This window comes from Astatotilapia calliptera, chromosome 14 (genome assembly GCF_964374335.1).
Source record: "Astatotilapia calliptera chromosome 14, fAstCal68.1, whole genome shotgun sequence".
NCBI lineage: Eukaryota > Metazoa > Chordata > Actinopteri > Cichliformes > Cichlidae > Astatotilapia > Astatotilapia calliptera.
Genome location: NC_137435.1, coordinates 27,934,735 through 27,957,707, shown reverse-complemented (window position 1 = coordinate 27,957,707; position 22,973 = coordinate 27,934,735). Strand labels below are relative to the sequence as shown.

Below are 22,973 nucleotides of genomic sequence, written 5' to 3'. Positions count from 1 at the left end.
CTGATAACTCATCGGGAACCATCTTGTTGGTGCGAGAATACAAATTAATGAATGTCAAAACTGTAATATTTCTGGCATTCTTAAAAATAGATTCGGTTAAATGATGGGGTAAGAAACAGGGTACTAGTAACAAAGTTTTTTGTTATGTGTAAACGCAATGCTGGTTGATCACTTGAGCTAGGTGCCTTTTTTAAATGTTTGAATGATTCATAGGTCACAGTTTAGTGCAAGTACACCAAACAAACAGTTAAAATTGTTTTAAAAAACATACAACCTCAAAGAAAAACTTGGAGAACTTTTGTTCAAGACAACATTGAAACATTAATAGAAAGTCTGGATCCTTGGAAGCAAAATATCAAGAAATAAGCACTGGGTCGAGATTTTTGCACAGTATCATAGGTTTCGAAAAGGGAACTCTGCACGACACTTCTCATTAAAGAGGGAGAGAGATTTTGGGCCGTCTACACAAACATCCTGAGTTTGATTTTGAAACCAGTCAGCCTTAGGATCAAATCCAGCGATAATAAGTTTGCTCACCTGTAAATCACGATCAAGTGAATCAAAACGCCTTAAACAGATCCACCGACGAGGAAGTGTAATGCTGTCTTCTGTCCAGGGCACCTATGAACCTATGAGCTCATTTGTCACAGCTGTAGCAGCAGTAATGGTACTGTGCCCTTTTCTACAGGCAGTTTAAAGATTTATTATCAGATTGAAAAAGTGTTGTGCTACTAGTACCAGTGCTGTACCTGAGGCCTGAGGCGCTTTAGAACTCATACCAAAACAATACTGAGAAACACGAACATGGTTTTCTACCAAATAGCATTCTATACGTACAAAAAGGACTTTGTTTATGTTTTTTAACAGAGCACCTCCAGTTCATCAGTTTGCATCTCGCCCAAACACAACATAAAAAAAGGTGGCAGCATCAGAATTTTGAAGTGTGATTACTGAGCGAGCGATGCTGCTGCTGTTCTGCTAATAATCCAGCTATGATGGGCGGACACATGGAGCTACAGCGATTAAACTGTTTTCTGAAAACGTGGATTCTAGCTATTTACAGCATCTGTTTTTCTGTTCCCAAGGTCATACCCACCACACTGAACCGTAAGCCGTGCGACAGACCTTTTATGGAGTGTTGGTAATGCGAACACCCTCAGTGACCTCAGGCTTTATCCAGATGTTTCCCCGTGTAAACATCTCTAAATACAGACTGCGACTGCGGAGTCATGTCGTTCCTCACACCTACGTAGATTATGTGTGTCGACCCACATACACACACACATTGCAGGAGGACCAGATGCGATTGCTGGCTCTTGTCTTTTCCTGCAGTCTGTTTCCGAGACTTTGTGAGGTTGACCTCTGCCCTTTGAGCGGTTTGGAGGGTCAGGCTGTTTCACATGGCGCCGTCTACTGCTAAAAGTTTCATTTTAACACGACAGCAGATTAAAAATTATCCAACTTTTGGCGGCAGTAAAATGAATTGATCAATTTTCGAGAAAATAACAGATGATGTTTTTCACGAATATCTCTTCCAGACTGAGCTCGTAGAGTAACAAGGTCATTCTGAGCCGATACAGTCAGCCTTTGTTTTTTAGGCGCTTAAGGAGATCAAAATGTGTGGGCAGCATAACATTCTTTGTCCTTAGCTGCCTTTGTTCAACTTGGGATTTATGAGACCGGAAGACTTAAACTAACCACGTTTTCATTGCTGCTAGCCGCTGAAATAATGCTGTTTTTGTTGGGTTTACATAACGTTTCTTTTGATTTGACTGCATTCTTCCACTTCTGGCTGTTTTGGTCCAGATGACTAATCTTCGAGGGCCTTTAATTCATTTTTGTAATGAGGCTAAATTTCATTATGGGCGCCTTTTGATGTTCGTGTTGCTTCACAGAGCTGGGTGGAAAAAATAGGGCCTTGGAAAAAGGATGTATGTGGAAATGGGAAATGCAGGACTTTGGGAGTATAGAATTTACTTCACTGAGGCCTGCAGTGACGGGATCTCCAAGAAGAACCTTGATGTTGCACAATCAACCAAAGAAAATGGACCTGGAGATCAGGAAACCAGAGTGATTATAGTTCCAGAGTCAGTTTAGTCAGTTTAGCTTTTATTGCCTAGAAATGTTTAGTTTTGATTGAATTTTTATTAGTTTCAGTCTTTTTAATTATTACTGTAAGAAGGGAATATGTCAGAAGCGAGATTTAGGATAATACAAGTATTACAATAAAACATACATCTTTTTGAAAGCAGTTACAGTAAGTCACAGTCTTGTCTCAATAAACACATCCATCAATGCCTCGTCAGGTAAGCTGTAATAAATGTTATGTAAATGTAAATAAACTAACAGGTGCTAAAGGGCGTTTCTTCCATATTTTTATTTTAGTTTTCCAAGTTCACAAAATGTATTCGGTTATCTTTTCCTCACAAAAGTCTAGTTTTAATTTTAATTTTATTAGAGTTATTTTAGTTTATTTAGTTTTAATTTATAGTTTCATTTTAGTTAACTACAATAACCTTGCATGAAACCAGATTAATAAACTGGAAGATGCTCCAAATGGAAGAGGAGAATTCAGGGACGAATAGTGTATAATCTGATATGTGCAATATTAATATTTAAGGTGATGGATTTTTCAAAGGAAATTACAAAGTGAGAAGTGTTAAAATGTGTATAAAAGAAAGAAACAAACAAAAAAACTAGCTAAAGCAGCATTTATACTCTCAGATTAAACCAACAAAAAGTCCCCCTAAGAATCAGGCTGCAGATTCAAAGCATCAGCTTAACCGTATCGATCCTCGATTTCCCACCGCACTTGAAAGCAGCACGAAGCGCCCCATCGTGGATAGCAGGTACCTCCACCTGGTGGCCACTGCGTTAACTACAGCCAGGCGGAGCAACCTATCCTTCATTATCGACCAGTCCAGAGAGAAGGAGGACGGAGAGGCAAGCAGTGAAGGCGAACAGATGTGAGCCGGACTACGGGAGGAGAACAAGCTGTAGTAAGAGACGGAGAACCTCTGATTCTGCGAACATGTGGCAACCTGCGTCGGAGCGACTGCAGGTAAGGATGTGAGCGGCTTATGGTCGGTGGGGTGGCAGAAATAAACGGCTCACAGCAGCTACCGAGACCCGCCGTGCTGGTGCCGTGTGCGTGTGTGTCTGCAGCCCAGGCAGAAACGCTCCGTTACAGATGTTCCCTGTGCGCCGTGACGCTTCACCGGGGTGCCAGCAGACTTCAGAAAATGACAGAGACGAGCGTTAAAGCGAGCATTTTTCTGCCCCTGTCTCTGTGTGGTTACCTTTTGCTGCTACGTTTCACGTTACGCAAGCCAGTGGGGTGGCTGGGAAGAGGAGGGGGGAGCAGCGTGCAACAATTTGTGTCTCCACTGCATTCCTGTGCAAACCCACCGCTGGAGAGCCTTTTTTTTACCCCCTCCGTATAAAGTCACAGACACGCACTTTGCAGCTGTGTTTGAAATATCCACACGTTGGCCCAGAGGCCAGCTCGATCCAAAATCCACCTTCATTGAGCGCAGGCCTCCTCATCCTCCTGCTGTTGTCACTTTTTTCCGTTCATGCTGCCACATCAGGATGCTTACCCTCTGTCTGAAAGCATCCCGTGATCTGTTAGGGTGTAAAAAAAAAAGCGACGTGGTTAATGACACGTAGTGTGATATCCACGGGTAAGTCGTGCACCGACCCTGGTTTCACGTCTCCTGCAGACGTAATGTTCTCCAGATGTGTGCCTGTGGACTGCCTGCCAAGTGAACTTGCACAATCCCCTCTCCTGCCCAGGCGTCAAGAAGATGGAATCACAAAGTATTAAAACCGAGAGTTCCGGTGTTTGTAGGGAGTCAGATGTGGGCGCTGTAAATTATCCCCTTAACACACATCTGCCCTCTAGGTGATCCAAACAGGCTGCAGCAGGACGCGGTTTATAAACTGCTATTGATCCGGGCTCGCTGAGCACACTGCGCTGTCGCTTTCGGATAAACTCAGATGTGGTCATGCTCAACAAGTGTCGTAAAGTCAATCTCATACTTTCCATGGCTGGTTGCTCCAGTACGTTTTGGTAGTGTTGCAGCAAGTGAATCATCATTCAGGTCCCTGCCAAACGCAGTGAAAAGAGGGAAAAAAACGGCCACATCAACAGCCCAGATTACAACCAGCAGGTTGTAATCCTTTTAGGTCAAGTTATTTTGTTCATTAATTTCTCAAACTGCTGGCCTACTCCTGGTTTATAGAGTAGAGTGGGCCCCTCCTCAGTTTGGATTCATGGGACAGACACCCTTTAGGCTTAAAGCTCTCCTTTTTGACCGTGAATCCTCCCGTAGTTATGCATTTCTTCTTCTCTTGTCTCTTTTCAGTCCATGTTTGTTTATACACCACTTTGCATTTAATCATTAGCAATCATTAAACTCTAGTTCGCTCTCCTCTAGTGTGTCTTTTGTCCAGTCTTCCTCTATCTGCTCACTCCTCTTTCCCCTCACCCCCGGCAGATGGCCACTCCTCCCTGAGCCTGGTTCCAGTTTCTTCCTGTTAAAAGGGAGTTCTTTCCTCCCACTGTCTCCAAGTGCTTGCTCATGGGGGTAGGGGGGGATTGGATAAGGCTCACAAGATCCCCAGTCATTTTATGAGATGTTGTATAGGGGGAAATAAAAAGAAGAGCACTTCAATTTGCAGTGTATTGTTGTTGTGTTGGGAAGTGTGTTTTATCAGTTATATTATATCAGGTAAAATATACTCGATGTTAGTGATAGCATTATAAAGTGTTCTAGGGCTAAAACTCTCCACGTCTACTATATGGTCAAAAGTACTGGTTTCATCAACAGGTTACACCTGCAGAAACTGCTTGGCCTTGGAAACCCATGCCACGAAGCTCCCACTGCACCGTTTTTGAGCTGATGTTACTGAGCCAGACCCCCAGGGTTATGTAGTTCCTATGTAGGAACTGTAATTACAAATGGGAAATGGAAAATCAGATAAATCCAACTTGGAGCCTTTTAATGTGAAAGTGGCTGTGCTGTAGGCAAGTACAGAGGCCTCATGCCAGCTAACCGAGCCTTGTTTTCTGGGAAATGTAGAATCCAGGGATGTAATACTGAACTGCTTCAGGGAACAGGTGTAATTAAGGAAATCTTAACTTTGATAACCTGGGCTTAGTCCACATCAGTTTACCGCCTGGAAACCAGGCTGGATGCTGATAAAAGAGTAAGGCATGTCTGAAAACTATCAAACGCTCCACGTTTCAGTTGACGACTTTATGAGGAGACTCTTGTTGAGGACAGCAGCCAGGCTGTTCTCTCCTTATGCTAAATAGCAGAAACCTTGCTGTGTATATTAATAAAAAAAAAAAGATATAAAAAAATAATGAATGACCCATACACCAAAAAGTGGTTACTGAACGATAGCAAATACCCACCCATTGCCTGCTTTGTTACCATAGCAACACCATCCTGTAGGCTGGTATCCTTCAGCGCTTTTGAGTCGGGCATGGTGGGGTTTGTACAATTTAATGTCTCTCTTAGCTGATTTACCGTCGCTTATTATGTCCTGTTTTGTTGTTTTTGTTATTCACATCTGTCCATATTATTCGCACTTGTGCCGTCCTCTGTTGCCATAGCAACGTCTGATGTCTTGCTGCATTTTTTTTTTTTTTTACGTCTTGCGCCCAGTCGAGAAGAGGAAAAGGGAGAAAAAGAGATGCGTTTATGCGTGTGGTTGAAGAGATATGGGGTCGTGTTGCCACGCTGTGTGCTGATGCTGCATCATGCCTCCCTGTTTTTCTCTCTGTTTGCCCTTTCTACCCCTCGCTGACCACATCCCTCGGTCATTTTTGACGGGCCCTTCCTCCCCAGCCAGAGGCCATGTTGGTTCACCGACAGATTGCACAATATGCAGTGGGCTGGGAACAGCTATGCGTGTGGATGTACGCTCACATGCAGCTTAGGAGGCAGGTTACAAGGCTGTACACATGCACAGCAGCATGCTTCCTTTGTGAAAATCCCTAAGCCTTCCAGACACGCTGTTTTCCGCTGTCAGCAGCTCTTTCTTTAGCCACGGTTTCAACTTTTTGACGCTTTCAAACTTCAGCGTGTGCGACTCTGACAAACAGGGCTGACCAGACGCAAAGATGTTGACCTGACAGTGCAACAGACTGAGGTCAAAAAGAGTCAGAGTCATTCTCTGCATTTCTGTCTCTTTGTCTGAGGTTGCTTTGTAGCCACAGTTAAGTTATAGTTGATGGCACAAGGAGACTGCCCAAAAATTCCCCATAATACCCAAAACCATTTTGTTATCCAGCAGACATTTCCTCATTTGTGTTTTCTTTTGTTTAAAGATTTTAAATCCATTTCAGTTGAATACTTTGTACTGGTCAAAGTGCATTTGTCGCACGGTGTTTAATGTTTCTTTACTTTTACTCATATTTTTGTCTGTTTGAATGCTAACAGACTAGATTAGTAGTTCCCAACATATTTCAGGTGGCGTGCCTGTTTTTAGTTTAATTTGAAGTTGTGTTAATGGGATCTGGGCTGTTTTTAACAGTAATTTACTTTTAGCTTAACACTTGTTAGCCATGTTTGGCTAACTGCTTAAAACAACCATAAATGCTAGCTTACCATTTCATTCACCTTCTATTTTTTGCTGTTGCTCCCGTTAAAAAATGTCATTAGCTTTATTAGCTCCGCTTAGCTGTTTATTGAAGTTTTGCACATACATGATCACTTTAACCACCTGACATTAACTTGTCTACCATTTTAGATATGTGACCGTCATGGTGACAGTGTAGGGCCCAATCAAGGACCTAGTCACACAGGCCTAGAGACCAGTCTGTGGCTGGTTGCGACTGATTGCTGGAGGTTGATGGCAGAACCAGGGAAAATTATTGCTAAAGCGCCCAGTTACACAGGCATACAGACCTGACATCATGTGAGAACAGTTAACCTTTACATTTAGCAAGTCATTTTAACAGCACAGGGATGTTAAATGCGTAGCCGGGCCCTTCTTTGTAAAGTTCTGTCTATGTTCTCCCTGAGCCTGTGTGGGTTCTCTCTGTGTAATTTGGCTTCGTCCCACAGTCCAAAGACATACATATTAACGGTAATTTATACTTTGGCAATGAATTTAGGTTGAGCCTAAGTTGTAGTTTATGCAAGTGGCCGATGTGGGAATTTATGCCTGTGGGGGCTGTGTCGATGGCGGTGTGTAGCTACATTTCCGGGGGGTGCATGGCAGGTTACGGTGGAGGGAGTCAGAAGGCTGTGCTGTTACAATGTGCCTGTGTTGTGGATTTATCACAGTGGAATAAAACCTCTGTTAGGGTGTTCTGGTGATTCTCACTTGGCTGTGGGTGTGAATGTGAGCTATTGCTTTTCTCTCCCCAGCTCCCTCTTTACCCCCTGGCTACAGTAGAAGTGCTCCCCTGCCAAGTTGTCATTTCTGGCCTTTCTTTTACTTTCTATGTCTCGTTTCACCTGGAAGTAGATCTCCATAGGATTAGGCCTTGAAATGATGTTAAACCAAGACAATAAATATGTATTTTATATAAGCTCCACAGCGATAGAGGTGAAAAAATTCTGGATGAATTTCTTGATGTCATTAAACTTGTCAAGTTAGCAAGTGTTTTTGAAACAATCTCATTGTTAATGATCTGCTGAATTTCTGTTACATGTATCTGTTACTATGTTTTAGAATTTTATTAAAAAAAATAATGAGAAAGTGAACTGATGATAATCAAGTGCATCCCTACGTATTGCTTTAAAGAAATAAATAAAAAGCATTGGGTCAGCAGTGTCTGAGTCTGCTTATTAGCTTTAGCTTGCATGAGCCAAAGATGTAGTGCATACATGTAATATACAGCTCTGTAACGGCTATTGTGACTTATCAAAAGGCAGTTAGTGCCCGTGATGGTTGACCTGTAGCCGAACAACGCACCATGCAGATATTCTTGGCAGCGAGGAGTGTTTTTTATCATTAGCACGTCCCGTTTATGTCCTCTGGCTCTAGACTCTTTAAGATGTCGCAGTGGGTTCGCTGTTTATGTCAAACGGTCGTTGATGTTTTTACTGCCAGCCAGAGAGTCTCCTTCAGGCCTTGAGGTTAGAGTGCTATAATGCCCACTTCCTCCTACAGAAGTAACAGACCAATCGCAACCTTCCGATCACTGACTTTCTCCCTCCTACACGCCTCGGCGCTCCAATCGTGATTGAGAAAAACAGGTTTTCGTCCATGTGCAGACCTCCCACAGTCTACTCGAGGTTGAGCTCATTCGGGCAAATTTCCTCTCATAAACTGCCCCAGGATCAGTGGAGGATGCTGTAAACACACAGAGAGACAGTTTTTTGAATTCTTACCATCCAGGAACTGGAGAAACGCATCCTACGTTTGGCTTTAGGAAGTAACCGCCACATGCTGGCCTACCTGTAGACCACAGCATTGTCCTTTCATAGGTTTACTGGGAAGGATGTGTTTGTGTGTATAAAAGGTGTCTGAGGGACAAACAGGGGTTGGATGGAGGTGGTTTCCAACTCAAGAGTTGCTTAAGGTATAAGCCGCAAGGTTTAAGTGTTTGTGAAAGACTCGCTTAATTGGCTGAGCCTGTTTTGGGAGCAAATTCATTTAATGTGCGACTTTAGCTCATTTCCTGTCTGCTCACAAGAGAAAGACATTTATATAGGTTTTTGTCTCACACTGACAAAATATTTCTGTATGGAATATAGTTTTTGGGGGGTTTCATGTTACTGTGGTAGTCGAAGTTACTGTGTTACTGTTACTGTGTAGGTGAAGGTCTTTCTATGTCTTTCGTGATGAAAAGAAAGAATGAAAGAGAGAGACAAGAAAGTGCCAAGAGCCAAATCAGGGATAGCATAGAGGATAGTTCCTGCTGGAAAAGTTGTAAAGGTGTTTTGAATCTCTATTTGGATGTTTTCTTTCAAACTTTGTGTCATAAATGATTCTGTCATCAGGAAAAGCACCTGTTAGTCTTGAGAACACGCTGTTTTTGCCTCACCTGGCTCCCGGTCGATATACGTAGAGTAGGACTAGGTACTGAAACCCAGTAAAATTGGTAGGATTAAGAAATACGATTTATTATTGGTACTTAAAGGTCAATTTCTCACATTTTATCTGACCAGATTTCATGATTTTTTGATATTCCTTATCCAAAATAAAGTTCTCGCTGGGCTTTGTGAAGATGGTGTCGAGAATTAAATGCTCCGAAGTGTGGTTCTACTTTGTTAGAGTCAGTGCTGACAGTGCTCATTGCCACAAATGCAACAAGTCTTTGGCTTGTAAAGGTGGAAACACGAGAAATCTAGCTCGTAGTTCATCTGTCATTGCTCCACGTATGTTATGCTAGCAGCACGGAACACACACGTAAGCGTTGTAGTTCTTTTTTTCTCAAATATGAATGTTGGTTAATGATTAAAAGTGAATGTTAGCAAGAGGACTGTTACCGGTGAGTGTATTCAGTCTGAATACATGGTTTAAATGTCCCAGTTCCAGCTTCAGATCACTCGTTGAGGTGAAACTGAGGATATGACACAGTAAATGTTGTCAGAAAATGGTAAATGGTCTGTATTTATATAGCGCTTTACTAGTCCCTAAGGACCCCAAAGCGCTTTACATATCCAGTCATCCACGCACACATTCACACACTGGTGATGGCAAGCTACATTGTAGCCACAGCCACCCTGGGGCGCACTGACAGAGGCGAGGCTGCCGGACACTGGCGCCACCGGGCCCTCTGACCACCACCAGTAGGCAATGGGTGAAGTGTCTCGCCCAAGGACACAACGACCGAGACTGTCCAAGCCGGGGCTCGAACCGGCAACCTTCCGATTATAAGGCGAACTCCCAACTCTTGAGCCACGATCGCCCAAGAAAAGGTCCTTAACATCTGTTCAAGGTGAAGGTTTTAGTTCTTACACACTGGATACATATGGATTTCATTCATATTGGATGATTTAATAAATATTAATGCATTATATTTTATTTTTTATATTTCATCATTAACCAGACCAGTAAGAAGCATAGCTAACTGCTTTGCTGTTAATGCTAAATGGCTAGCTAGCATTACCTAGCATGCCTTTCCTTTATCATGATTTTTTAAATTTCATAAGTTGAGTGCTATAATTTTGAATGTTTGGATTATTAATAGTTACCTTGGTTAGTTACATTAGGACTGTAGGACAGATGCACAGTTAATACAGGTTCTCCCTATAAATACAGAGGCCACAAACTTAACTTTAGCCTCCTTAAAAAGCCACAGTGATGTTTTTGTCTGTTTACAAGTACAACATCTTAAAAATACAGCTACAATTTGAAAAAAACTCTTATGGTTAGGAACAAATTAAGGTCGACTTTGGCAACAATAACTGGCACTGTTCCTGCCAGTGTTTCTTACTGTGCACCGGTCATAGGTTACGGGTAAAAAAAATAATTAAAAAATGATGTGACAGCAAGCAATCGTAGATGTAAATGATCAAAGTTAAGAAATAAATAAACATCATAAATGGGATTTTCAAAGATTTTGTGGCGAATAAGAGCATGTGCTTTTGTTGCTGCTAACATACTTGTAATTCATTTTTAGGTTATACTAAATACTATCTATTTGTACATCAAGCTTTGTCACCTAGTATACGAGGACCAGACATCAGTGCGACCCTTGCTTATCTTTCCAGTTTCCTACAGTTTGATGGTGCTTTCCTAATTGGTTCATGGCCAGAAGTGTTTCTAATTCTGGATCGTGTCAGGCTTAATGATCACATGTGGAGCTGTGTATTCGCTTTAAAAAAATAAAAGTTCTGCAACAGAACAGTTTAACAAACAATGATGGCCTCCTCTCTTGTTCTTTATCAGCGCCACACACATGTTGAGCAGCTGGCGCACTGCTGTCTGCGCTCCTTTTTTTCTTCAGGCTCTCCACATGTGTGTCTGTGTTTGTGGATGCCGATGCGTATGACACAGACTGATGTTGTTGACTCGTATTATCTTGAGGTCTTGTGTTACAAGACTTCTAACCATACTTAACATAATTAACCAGTCTCGGTTGATTTCTTGGGATGAGCCAGTAGCCATTTGTGTATCTGGGGGGTTAGGTGGATTTTTATCAGTGCTTTTTGGACAAGGACATCTGTCTGCAGGGCTTAACATTATTTCCAGCTGTTTCGTAAACTTTTGTCATAATCCCATCCCCGTAACCCTGACTTTATGCGTCTCAGTGGGTGTGCCCGAGTGCCTGTTTTCACCCTGTTATGCAGTGACTCACCATGATATTGACCTGAGAGCCTCTTTTCTCTAAGAATGCTCCCTCAGAGGGCCAAAAGTTGAACTTACCATCTGTGATCTGTTAAACTCATCACTGTAGGAGGCAAACTGCACTCCCCAAAACTCCCTGTGACTTAATGTCTTGTGGTTGTGATTGTTCAAGTGATGTCTTACATTTGCATATTTTAAATGCACAATTCCAAATCATTTAGTATTAGAGACTCTTTAAGAAATTAGCACTTGTCTAGATAGCACTTGTGATTTCCAGCAGTAATCAGAGTCGTTGTTGGAGAGCAGTCATTCAGAATATATTGGCTGCACTGGGTCAGTTTGACTAAGGTCCAGATCTTAATATTCAAGATTAATTTTAGTGTCATTCAAAACTATTCACAGGAGAGGTCCACAGCAGAACAGCGTGATTTTGTAATAGGGAAAAATACTACAAAAACTCACAAACTGACATAATAATAATCATGTAAACAGTCTCTAAATGACCATGAATACATTCTCACAAGACACTTCATTAGGTACACCTTGCTAGTACTAGGTTGGACCTACTTTTGCCTTCAGAACAATTTCTAGGTGAACTGTAGGAATGTTAAATTGGTGTTTTTTAGAAAGTCACATGTAACATAATTTGATGGGACGGATTCTGTTGTGTCAACCATTTGACTATTCCACAATCTGATTAGATCACTGAAAGAAAGCAGGGCAAGATCCTCAGAGCCAGTCAACTCTAGTACCAGGTAGGATCCACTTTTACCTTCAGAACTGCCTTCAGTGCCATTGATTCAAGAAGGTGCTGGAGACATTCCTTAGAGATTTTGGTCATATTGACATGAGAGCATCACACAGTTGTGCAGTTTTGTTGGCGACACATCCATGATGTGAATCTCCTGTTCACACATCCCAAAGGTGCTCAATTAGATGGAGACCTGGTGAATGTGTAGGCCATCTGAGTACAGTGTGAAATAGTGCTCAGTGGCACTAAGGGCCCACAGTGTGCCAAGAAAATATCCCCCACACAGGGCAGGATTCACCCATGCTTTCATTATGTTTATGCCAAATTCTGACCCTACCATCCGAATGTCACAGCATAAATCGAGACTCATCAGACTAGACAACATTTTTCCAATCTTCTCAGTTCTCATAGGTGAGCCTATGTTAATTGTTGGCAGTTCACACTGACTCACCAAGATTGTCGCGTCAGTTTCCTGTTCTTACCCGACAGCAGTGGCGCCCAGTATGGTCCTCTGCTGCTATAGCTCATCTGCGTCAAAGTTGGATGTGCTATGTGTTCAGGGATACTTTTCTGCACATCTTTACCGTAGTGAGTTGTTATTAGAGTTACTAATTGCAGGTCTGGCCATTCTGCTCTGACCTTTGGCATCAACGAGGCATTTTCATCCAGAGAACTGCTGCTCTTTGGTTGTTTTCGCTTTTCTGGACTATTCTCCGTCAACCCTAAAGATGCTTGTGTGGGGAAATCTCAGTAGATCATCAGCCTGTTTGGTACCAACAACCACGCCACGTTCAAGTCACTTAAATCACCTTTCTTTCCCATTCTGATGCTCATTTTGAACTTGAGCAGGTCATCTTGATTATGTCTACAGGCCTAAATACATTGAGTTGCTGCCACATGGAAATTAGATATTAGTTGAACAGGTGTATCTAACAAAGTGGCTGGTGAGTATATTGCTCACACTCTGATAGTATAAAAACTAACACTCTCTTTTTGTGAGTGTAAATGAGCGGATGCATTGCTCGCCATCAACTACTTATTGTTGCTTTTAGCATTAAAGTAATAACGCTAAATGTGAACATTTCCAGCCATGAAGGCAAATATCACAACTTGCGTGCAAAAGACCAAATCATTTCACAAGATTAACGATTAGATTAGATTAGATTAGATTAGATAGAACTTTATTAATCCCTCGGGTGGGTTCCTCTGGGAAATTCGATTTCCAAAAAGCACAGCACCGACAGAAGTTTCAGAGTTACAGAATATTTTATATATATATATATATATATATATATATATATATATATATATATATATATATATATATATATATATATATATATACACACACACACACACACACACACATATATATAAATACAGAGACAATATAAATAAAATATACGAAGGGGATAAATAGAATAAATAGGAATAAAAAATAAAAATACAAGTGAATGAATTGCACATTTCGAGTATTGAGGTCTATTGCACTGTTGACTATTTACAAAAGTATTGCACAAAAGGTATTGCACAGTGAGGTGAAGAGGCACTACAGCTTAGTTGTTCCCCCCTCCTTTGTCCTCCTGTTTCCCCTCCCTCTCCCCTCCAGAGAGGAGTTAAACAGTCTGATGGCGTGTGGGACAAAGGAGTTTTTAAGTCTGTTAGTTCTTATCTTTGGGAGAAGCAACCTGTCACTGAACAGACTCTTCTGGTTGTTAATGGCCGTGTGCAGAGGATGCCCAGCATTGTCCATAATGTCCATCAGTTTCTTTAGTGTCCTTTTCTCTGCCACTGTCACCAGAGTGTCCAGCTTCATGCCGACCACAGAGCTAGCCCTCCTGATCAGTTTCTCCAGCCTGGATGAGTCCTTCTTTGCTGTGCTGCTCCCCCAGCACACCACAGCATAGAAAAGTACTCCAGCAACCACCGACTGGTAAAACATCCTCAGGAGCTTCCTGCAGATGTTAAAAGACCTCAGCCTCCTGAGGAAGTACAGTCGGCTTTGGGCTTTTTTATACAGGTGCTCTGTGTTGCATGACCAGTCCAGTTTATTGTCCACCCACAGCCCGAGGTACTTGTACTTGTTGACCACCTCCACCTCCTCCCCCTCTATCTGAACCGGCAGTGGACCTTCTCTGGACCTCCCGAAGTCCACAACCAGTTCCTTAGTCTTTGAGGTGTTGAGTTGCAGGTGGTTTGTGTGACTCCATGCGACAAAGTTCCTCACCAGACTTCTGTACTCCTCTTCCTGATCATCCCAGATACACCCCATGATTAGAACGAGCATTTAATAAGTCATGAACTAGAAATGCCAACTGAAAACCTGAAGTTATCCATCATATGATAAATCTTGTGCTTTAGGGATTTCTTCCAAATCCTTTATAAATTTATGTGCATGCTTTCATTTAACATTAATGCTTTAAATCTGGTGCTCCGGGGATGCACTCTGCTAACAAGTTTCATACCGGGCTGTCACGCCATCTTCATCATATGGCACATCGTAGCACAATGACAAGTACAAATGTGTTTCTTCTCCCGAAACGACGAAATAAGAAGCGGTAAAATTGCTGTGTAGTTGCATTAACTAGTATTTTTGAAGTTTTAGAAGTTATGGCTCCTGTATACTCCAGAACAAACCTTTGGAGTGAATGTTAGAAACAAGGCAGACTCAAGCTGGACATTTATCCAAGTGTCTTGAATGATGGCACAGGGTATCGTAACTATTCTTTTGGGGTCTTTGGCGACTTGCAGCAATATACTGATTATCACTAAATGCTTAAATTAGAACTATCCCGATGGCAGAGCATCGCTAGTATATTAGGAGCCTGCTAAAATTCATTTAGGGTGGAAAAAAACCAGATCGATATTCAGCATGTGGAGGCTTTTGCTGAAGCCAAACATTTAAACACTAAGTATGGAGGTCAGGCACTTTGGTGATTGCTCAAGTGTTTACAGGATCCTCGCCTTATCCCAACTCACAACTGACTGTGCCCACACTGTCTGGCGCTGGAGGCCGAACACTTTTGTGGCTCCAAGTTAAAGTCAGAAATAGAATCAATAACTTGATGAGGAGACAGTTGGGACTTGAGAAATAACAAAAACATTAAGATACTGTGAAAATATTGTGAATAGAATTCCAGCATTGCTCCACAAGCAGCCCGCCGCATGTGGAAAAGTAATGGAGGAAAAAAAGCTTTCCCATTTCCTCCAGTAGTACGAAGCACCTCGCTGTGAACTGATAAGTATAAAACATGTACGTACATGTATAAAGCAAAGTTTTTTTGTTTTTTTCGCTTCTTTTATATACCTGCTTAAGCCTTGTGCACTTGGTGGGGGGTGCAGGAGTCATGGCACCCCCTCATCTCACTCCGTACGGAGGCCAACCACAGGAATGCAAGTCACCGTCAGGAAGCAGTAAAGTGCTGACGCGGAGGTCAGCGAGCGTTTACACACATGTGGCTTTACTTTCACAACTCCACCATTCTTCTTCTCCTTCATCTCCACGCCATATCTTTCTCCTTACCCCCGTCCCGCCTGCCGCTTCCTTCTCTTTATTATTCCTTTTCTCAGCATGAAGGTCCACTACGGTGAGTTAGAGGTTGGGGGTTACACTGTAGGGCGTCAGCACAGGATTAGGCGTTTCATAACAGAATGCTATAACAAGTCACAGACAGATATATTTTAAAACCCTTAAAACGATGGCAGCAGAAGACCCACTCAGGCGGGAAAGTGTTAATATAACCATAAACACTAACAATCAGATAGCGAAGCAGTGTTTAAATTCAAACGTTGATTCAGGATGTTCTGCTTGGCCTTATAAAGGCAACAGTGAAGATTGATGATAGATCGTATTGGCAGCATCGGCTGTTTTCATCGCTTGAAAATGTTGACCATCTGTTGCAGGAGAAAATGGCTTTCATGCAGTCCAACGTGGAAAACAGCTTTCAGCGCCACTGAATGCAAGACAAAGTATTGGAGAGCATTTGTTAAAGTGATCTGTACTTAACAAGAAACTCCAGTTTGTTTTTGGTGGTGCGCTCACAATAGCATCGATTGTATTGTGTAACCTAGAAGATTTGAGATTAAATGAAATTCTGAAGTACCGCTCGACTGTGACGAAACAGTCACGATTCTGAGAAATGTTTTAATAATGGACGTATTGCTGTAAATCAAGTGCAGACATTCAGGGTCCCCACATACTGAATTCCAGTGTCCGACCTGTTGATTATGATTTTCATCAGCTGCTGCCATGGTGGTTGGGATTTCTAGTGTAGGAAATGCAGGATCTGTCTCTGGAATCACAGTCAATCTTCTATACATAGTTTTTGCAAAGTAATGGATAGTTTTTCTAATAGGATCCACTGCAGAGCCACTTAGTTTGTTAAAACTGTTACCAAAGCGTAGAGTATGGCAGTGCACCAATTGATCCTTCTCTACAGCAACCCAGGCGGTCGATGGCAGGTTATGCAAACTTAGAACAGAGGTAAATTTTAATTATGAAACAAACTAACTAGCCAATCTGAGCTAATTACCCCTAATTAGCTAATTAGCTAATGAGCCCTTCTCGCGTGTAGTTAGCAGTCCTTAGCAGGGATATCACAACCTTAACACCGCTACGCAGGAAAACACTTAATGCAATTTTCAAAATCATCCTCCAACAACAGAGGTAACAGCAAAGTCATGTCTCGAAAAAGTGAACTTTTCCACTAATTCTCCCAATTCAATGAGATTTTACAAAATAAGCATTAAAGATTAAAGAGGTTTTACTCATTTTACCAATGCTTTAGCTGTTTTCTTTACAGATCGTGAGGTAAAATGTTTCAATGCAGTGGATGAACATGCTAGCAGTTTGTAGCTAGCAGTTTCGTTTAAGTTGTGTATAACTGTTTATCGCAAAAAGCTACCTTGTTAGTCCCTGACAAGATCGATTTATATGAAGCCTGCTAATATGGATTTGGCAAGAAATGTCATTTTCAGGCCTTAATTCACCGATTGATGGAGCCAGAAAAATAATTGAGGTCAGGCTGCAGACACCGTTGCCCAGCAGGTGTGCTGTTTTCCCCTTAGTTCAGAAAATCGTGATTTAATTAGCTGCTCAATTTTGTTTTGATGGTGTCTAAAAATACCAGAAATTCTAACAGGCACGCTGCACATGGCCAGACGGGCCGTGTGGTTCTGCACGGCTTCAGGAAACACTTGCCGTGCACTGTAGTATGAGAGCAGGCAGCCCCTCTTGTTTTGACGGGGACAGAGAGGGCAGGGCTTCCTTCGTCTGCTCCTCACATTCCTCTCGGAGCAGACTAAATCTCTCACAGCCATCTCACTTCGAGCCTTCATCTTCCCTTTTCACCACCGAGATGTGTTTTCTATCAGTTGGAGTGGGCTCCTGTGTAAATATAAAAGCCTTGAAAGTCCTTTGACCCCTTGAGCCTGTTCCATACTTTCCTTTGCAGGACATGAGGTACACGTCTGCACACAAAATGCTGAAGTTTCTGGGGGTTGTTTTTTCTTCATACAGCAGTGTTGACAAGGAAACTTAATGCTGAACCACAGCCATAATTAGCTTTTTGCTGTTTGGTACAGATTGCATATTTGCCTAAAGCACACTGTGTATATTTCTTTCTTTCTCCATCAGCACTTTCAGACCATGCTGAAGACCAAGCTGAATGTGCTGACGCTGAGAAAGGAGCCGCTGCCCACGGTGATCTTCCACGAGCCCGAGGCCATTGAGCTCTGCTCTACCACACCGCATGCAAAGAGCAGGACCCACGCTGGATACAAGGTAGGGGGTCACATGAACCTAATAATCCTCAAATCCAGTCCTGAACACTAAATCTGTAATAGCATTATTAGAGCCTTAATCCAAATGTTTTTCCTTTTCTTTTTGGTCACAAGTTTAATTAACTTGCACCGTGGATTTCCCAGCACAGAGTTTTTAAAGTTTTAACTTTTCTGTCTGAGCCACATACTTGAGAAATATTGAATGTCTGTGTGGGCACACACATACGTGCGTCCTGGCATGAATGTGTCCCCCCCCTCCCGGCTCTACTAAGTGTTAGATGTAGGGTTTCTAACTGTGATCCAACTCACAGCCCATATTCTCTTTTCTCTGTCCTGAAAACAGAAAGCAAACAGGGCTACAGATTAAAATAGCAGCCAGGCTCTGTTATTACACACAACACTTCTAACCCACTAACTGTGTCTTTGTGTATTTGCCTCCCTTGTGCCACAGCACTGTAAGCCTAACAAATAAACTGAAATCATCGCGGAAGGCAACTTCAAGTGGTGGTGGTGGGGCATTAGGGTTTTATTTTGCATGTCTGATGTTGTTTTTGGTCTCTAATGCTGTGTCATTAACAAGCATGTTGGAAACGGAGGTTTTTCTAACTTCGCTAAACTAAAACAAACCTTTCGTATCTGGCAGCTGACATTAAAGAACATTCCTGCCAAAAACAACCGACGTGGAACACACAGTCCCAGCTCTTGTTGATATTTGTATTTGTTGGATCAGCGTACAGAACAGCGAACATGAACACACGCAGACTCATGCAGATGCACTCGTACTAAATGCATATACGTCTGTGGGGAGAAAAACATCTCAAAAGCAGCTACGAGGGCCAAAAGTGCTGAGTCCTCTTTGGCACTTCCCAAAAGCTCCAGAAGTTGAAGTGAAAGTCAGTAAGAGGACCTTTGCTGGCAGAGCAGAGCAGTTTGGTCTAGCTAGAAGAGACACAAGTTACCCAGCAGCGTTTCCACTGGCTCATATTGAGGTACAGGTGGGAGAAGGCCTCTTATGTGACTCAACATCATATGCTAGGAAGTTAATAAAATCAAACCTAATGCTGTGGAATTTACATAACTTTTATCCAGTATCCAGTCATGCATGACTGGGGCTCTCTGGTAACCACCGGTTGCTTGGTAAAAATATTATCGAGCTGGTTGCCAAGCGGTTGCTAGCTGTTGCTTGGTGAAATTGGCAGCAAAGAAGGGGCTGGACCAAAACCCTTCTTACAGTTACTTTGTTTGCCTACAGCTTGCTGCAGTTAGCTGCATTTTGAATTAAAAACATGCTGTTGTGTCTGCAAACTCCTTTTGAATATGTTGGTCTAGATTGCATTCAACTTTTCAAGTTTCAAGTTACTGCTTGGTGGCTAGTTAGCAATTGTTTGCAAACAAATTGGCAACTTCAGTGCAAACTACAGGTGAACATGGCAAATTGCTAGAAACCAAATCAGTCATAAGGAAGTTTTGAGGGTGGCACCCTCTTTGTGACAGTGGTGGTGCTTTACAAAAGGCCGGAGGCAGAGCTGGAGATGGCAGAATTGAAGACGCAGATTTTGTGTGTGAATGGGTGAATGACTGAATGTAGTGTGAAGCGCTTTGGGGTCCTTAGGGACTAGAAAAGCGCTATACAAATGCAGGCCATTTACCATGCAGGCCATTTTCATTGGGAGTAAACGCTATGGATGGAATTACAAATGAGTACATCAGAGGGACAGATCAGGTTGGACAGTTTTGGACACAAAGTTAGAGAAGCAAGGCTGAGATTGCTGGGACATGTGCAGAGGAAGGACAGTGGATATGTTGGATAAAGGCAGGAGGAAAAGAGGAAGACCTCAGAGAAGATTCACGGATGTAGTGAAGAAGACATGCAGAGGGTTGTTGTGACAAATGCAGTGTCACAAGTTACTGAGTCATCAGGATACTGGTGTTTCGCGTGTTACAGTTAATTTCCACTCACTTATTGTTTGTAATTACCAGTACATACACACATAAATAATTTCCTTCATCTGTCTGTCTGAGACTTCTTCAGATGTGAGTCTGCCTCGCTGCCTGCATCTGTTGGCTTCCGTAACTTCCTGTCTGAGTCACTACCTGCCTGTCTGCATATCTGTCAGCCCACCTCTGCTTTTTGGATTCCTTGCCATCCTTCCTGCAGAATATTATAGCATTTATTATCCCCACGGAGTGTTTTACGTTGCCTTCCGTGAACGTCTTATTTCACCCTCACTCTCTCCTCTCACATTCTCCGGCCGTGCACCCAATTTACAGACAGACAGGCAGGAAGGCTGGCTGAGGACTGCTGTTCCTCTGCCAAAGCTAGCAGCTAGCGAGCATGAAAGGCCACCTCTCATTGCCCCGCTTTCCCCGCCGCTGTCAAAGCGCTCCACTTCACATCCACTGACAACGTGTGCAATGTACTTTGCAGCCATGCCAGCTTCATCACCACACTTCATGGCAATTGTGAAATTACTCTGGAGTCCGCTTAAAAAAACAATATAATTTTGTTGTGTTTGAACTTAATTTGTTCTCTTCACCTAAGAGTAGAAAGTAGCTTTTGAGAGTTGCCTGGCCGGGACCCCGAGGAGTAGGGCTGAACGATTATGGAAAATAATCTAATTGCGATTTTTTGCCCCAATATTGCGATTGCGATGCGATATGCGATTATTTTTTAAGGTCTTTGTCTTCTGTATTATTAAACAAAGACAAGCAATACATCATATAGTATGGCCAATACTATATTACATTAATTTTAAACTGTTCTTTCCTGGAAGACAGACCTCTGTTATGATGACATGAGGTGATGCATGAATTGATGACTGACATTTTTATTTAACTTCTTCAATCACAACAGTATATTTGAACATACACAATAGTTTATTTTTAGCTTACAAACATCTGAGCATAAAGTGCTGACAAGGAACCCTGGTGTAAACATTAAAATGAAAGTCAGTACAATGTGCAGATTGCAGAAATATACATAAAAAAATCAGTGGCTTTACCACACTCAGTTTTTCGACATCTGTGAACTACTAGACAGTCATTCAATTAAAAAATAATATTAAATAAATAAAACTAATAAATAAAAAATACACACATCTTACTGATCTCTGCAGTCAGTAACATTACACATAAAGTGCAAACATAATAGCAATTGTATAAACACACACACAAACACGCCTTTAAAATTTAAAGGCGTGAAATTGGACGGTCTAGCCTTCTGATTAGCGTCACCGCTGTCTCGGTGGAGTTTAATAAACTCGGCCGTCTGCTTCTTGCTATCTAAAATATAACCAGACACTGGTGTAAATTCTCGACTGTCTCATACTTCTGTTTAATAAGTTTTCTGTTTGACGTTTAGTCAGCTGTGTGAAAACCAAGGAGGAACCCACCCGGGGGATTAATAAAGTTTTATTTTATCTAATCTAATAACTTTAATCTCAGCCAAACCGATTTACTCACGAACAAACAAAACACTGAAAAAAGCCCAACAATAACATTTTTAGGTTGTCTAAGTGACTTATATATTACGTTTAACCCGAGCAGCGAAACTCCGCGGTGATCTGAAAATGATGTGCCGGGAGTTGTGCCGTTCTCGGCCGCATCAGTAACCCTCGAGCTCCCGGCTAGCTATCGAGCTGGTGGGTAGCAGACGCCCCTGAAAACGTCGAAGCACTTTTGCAAATATGGGATATCTTGATAAACCGAGCAGATATTTGATGTTTACATAACTACTTTCTCGCCTGAAAATATGTTAAAAGTTTATTTTGTGACCCAGAAAGATTAGTATGAGTAATTTTAAAACTTAGTAGCGGCCGCCATTGTTGGAAACTGGAGTTTGGCTGGGCCGCGCTATGAATTCTGGGATATGGTAGTAATTTGGACAGCCTTCGGCGCGTCGCTGTGACGTAATCGGTCTACAAATGCGGCCTCAGGAGGATGCAGCCCATGAATTTGGACATGTCCAGAGTATAATCGCAGCCTTTGCGGTTAGAAAATTGCACTTGATCATGTCGCGATATTATCGCAAATGCGATATATCGTTCAGCCCCACCGAGGAGTCAAACTGGCTTTTAGAAAAAGTGGGATTTTGGATGTGGCTATGAGGCACGAGCGCACAAGTCTCCAATTCAGACCCACCTTACGTATTTAACAGCCCAGCAGTGAGACAGACAGTGTGCAGTCTGTATAAGTGTTAACGTGAATGTCAAATGAAGGCTAATTACCCATCATTCACTGCTATAAATTATATTTGTCCTGAAGACAAGAAGAGCAGAGCAGGAAAAAAATGAATCTGGGAACCTCTGGGAAATTGAACACTATATCAATGAGCAAATTCATTCAGCTTATGTTAGCCTGTCTGTCCAAAGGCAACAAAATCCTGCTAACAATATATCTAAGGTTTGCAACTTACCATATTATATTTCATTTGTTGGGGGAAAAGTGCAGAAATGAGATGTTTTGGATTTGCTTCTGTAGTGCACCAAAAGGCACGGGGCATTCAGGCTCGCTGTAACACCGTAACATTGCTCTGTATTGACATCACTATGCTATGTTATCAGCTACTTCTGCTAGTCATAATTCCCCTCTGTCACTGACGTCATTCACGTCAGCAGCCCGTGCAATGCAGGCTGGTCCTACCATGCCTTTATCTAATCTGTTAGGCAGAGAGCCTTTTTGTCTGTCTCCATACTTGATATTCTGATGTCAGATTGTGCGCTGGATGCGCTGTCACTCCTCCTCCCAGAACAGAACATGCAGTGATGACATTTAAATCGTTTTTACCATGCAGTTGAGACGACTGGTGCTTCCAGCTGCCTGCGCTGTGGAATGTGCCAGCAGATTTGTATCAGCGTTTCTGGCATTTATGTGTATTTGTGTGTTCGTAGCTCGAAGCATCAGAATCACTGATGTGCAAACATTCCCGGGTTGTTTCATCCTCGTTTTAAAATTCAGCGATTGGTTTTCAGACCTCACTGAAAGGACAAGAGATGTTGATGAGAGCAGTATTCATGCTTCTGTTTAAAATTTAGCTTTACTCTGACCACCGAGAAACTGGAACTGTTGTAGAGAATAAGCTGAATTCACTCAAGTCCATGTCTTTATAAACTGCTAGTGGTGACAGTAGATGGTATAATTTGGCAATGAAATGAGAAGGTGCCAACATTTTATCACCATTTAA

At 42.2% G+C, this 22,973-nt stretch overlaps 1 protein-coding gene across 1 annotated transcript in view; it reads left to right on the top strand.

Annotated features, from left to right (window-relative positions):
• The first annotated feature begins 2,901 nt into the window (after positions 1–2,901).
• pid1 (phosphotyrosine interaction domain containing 1) overlaps positions 2,902–22,973 on the top strand; it is a 33,546-nt gene continuing 13,474 nt past the window's right edge. The window contains exons 1-2 of the mRNA XM_026192261.2: positions 2,902–3,061; positions 17,646–17,792. Coding sequence (XP_026048046.1) covers positions 3,032–3,061; positions 17,646–17,792 — 177 coding nt within the window. The 5' untranslated portion in view covers positions 2,902–3,031. The remainder of the gene's footprint in view (positions 3,062–17,645; positions 17,793–22,973) is intronic.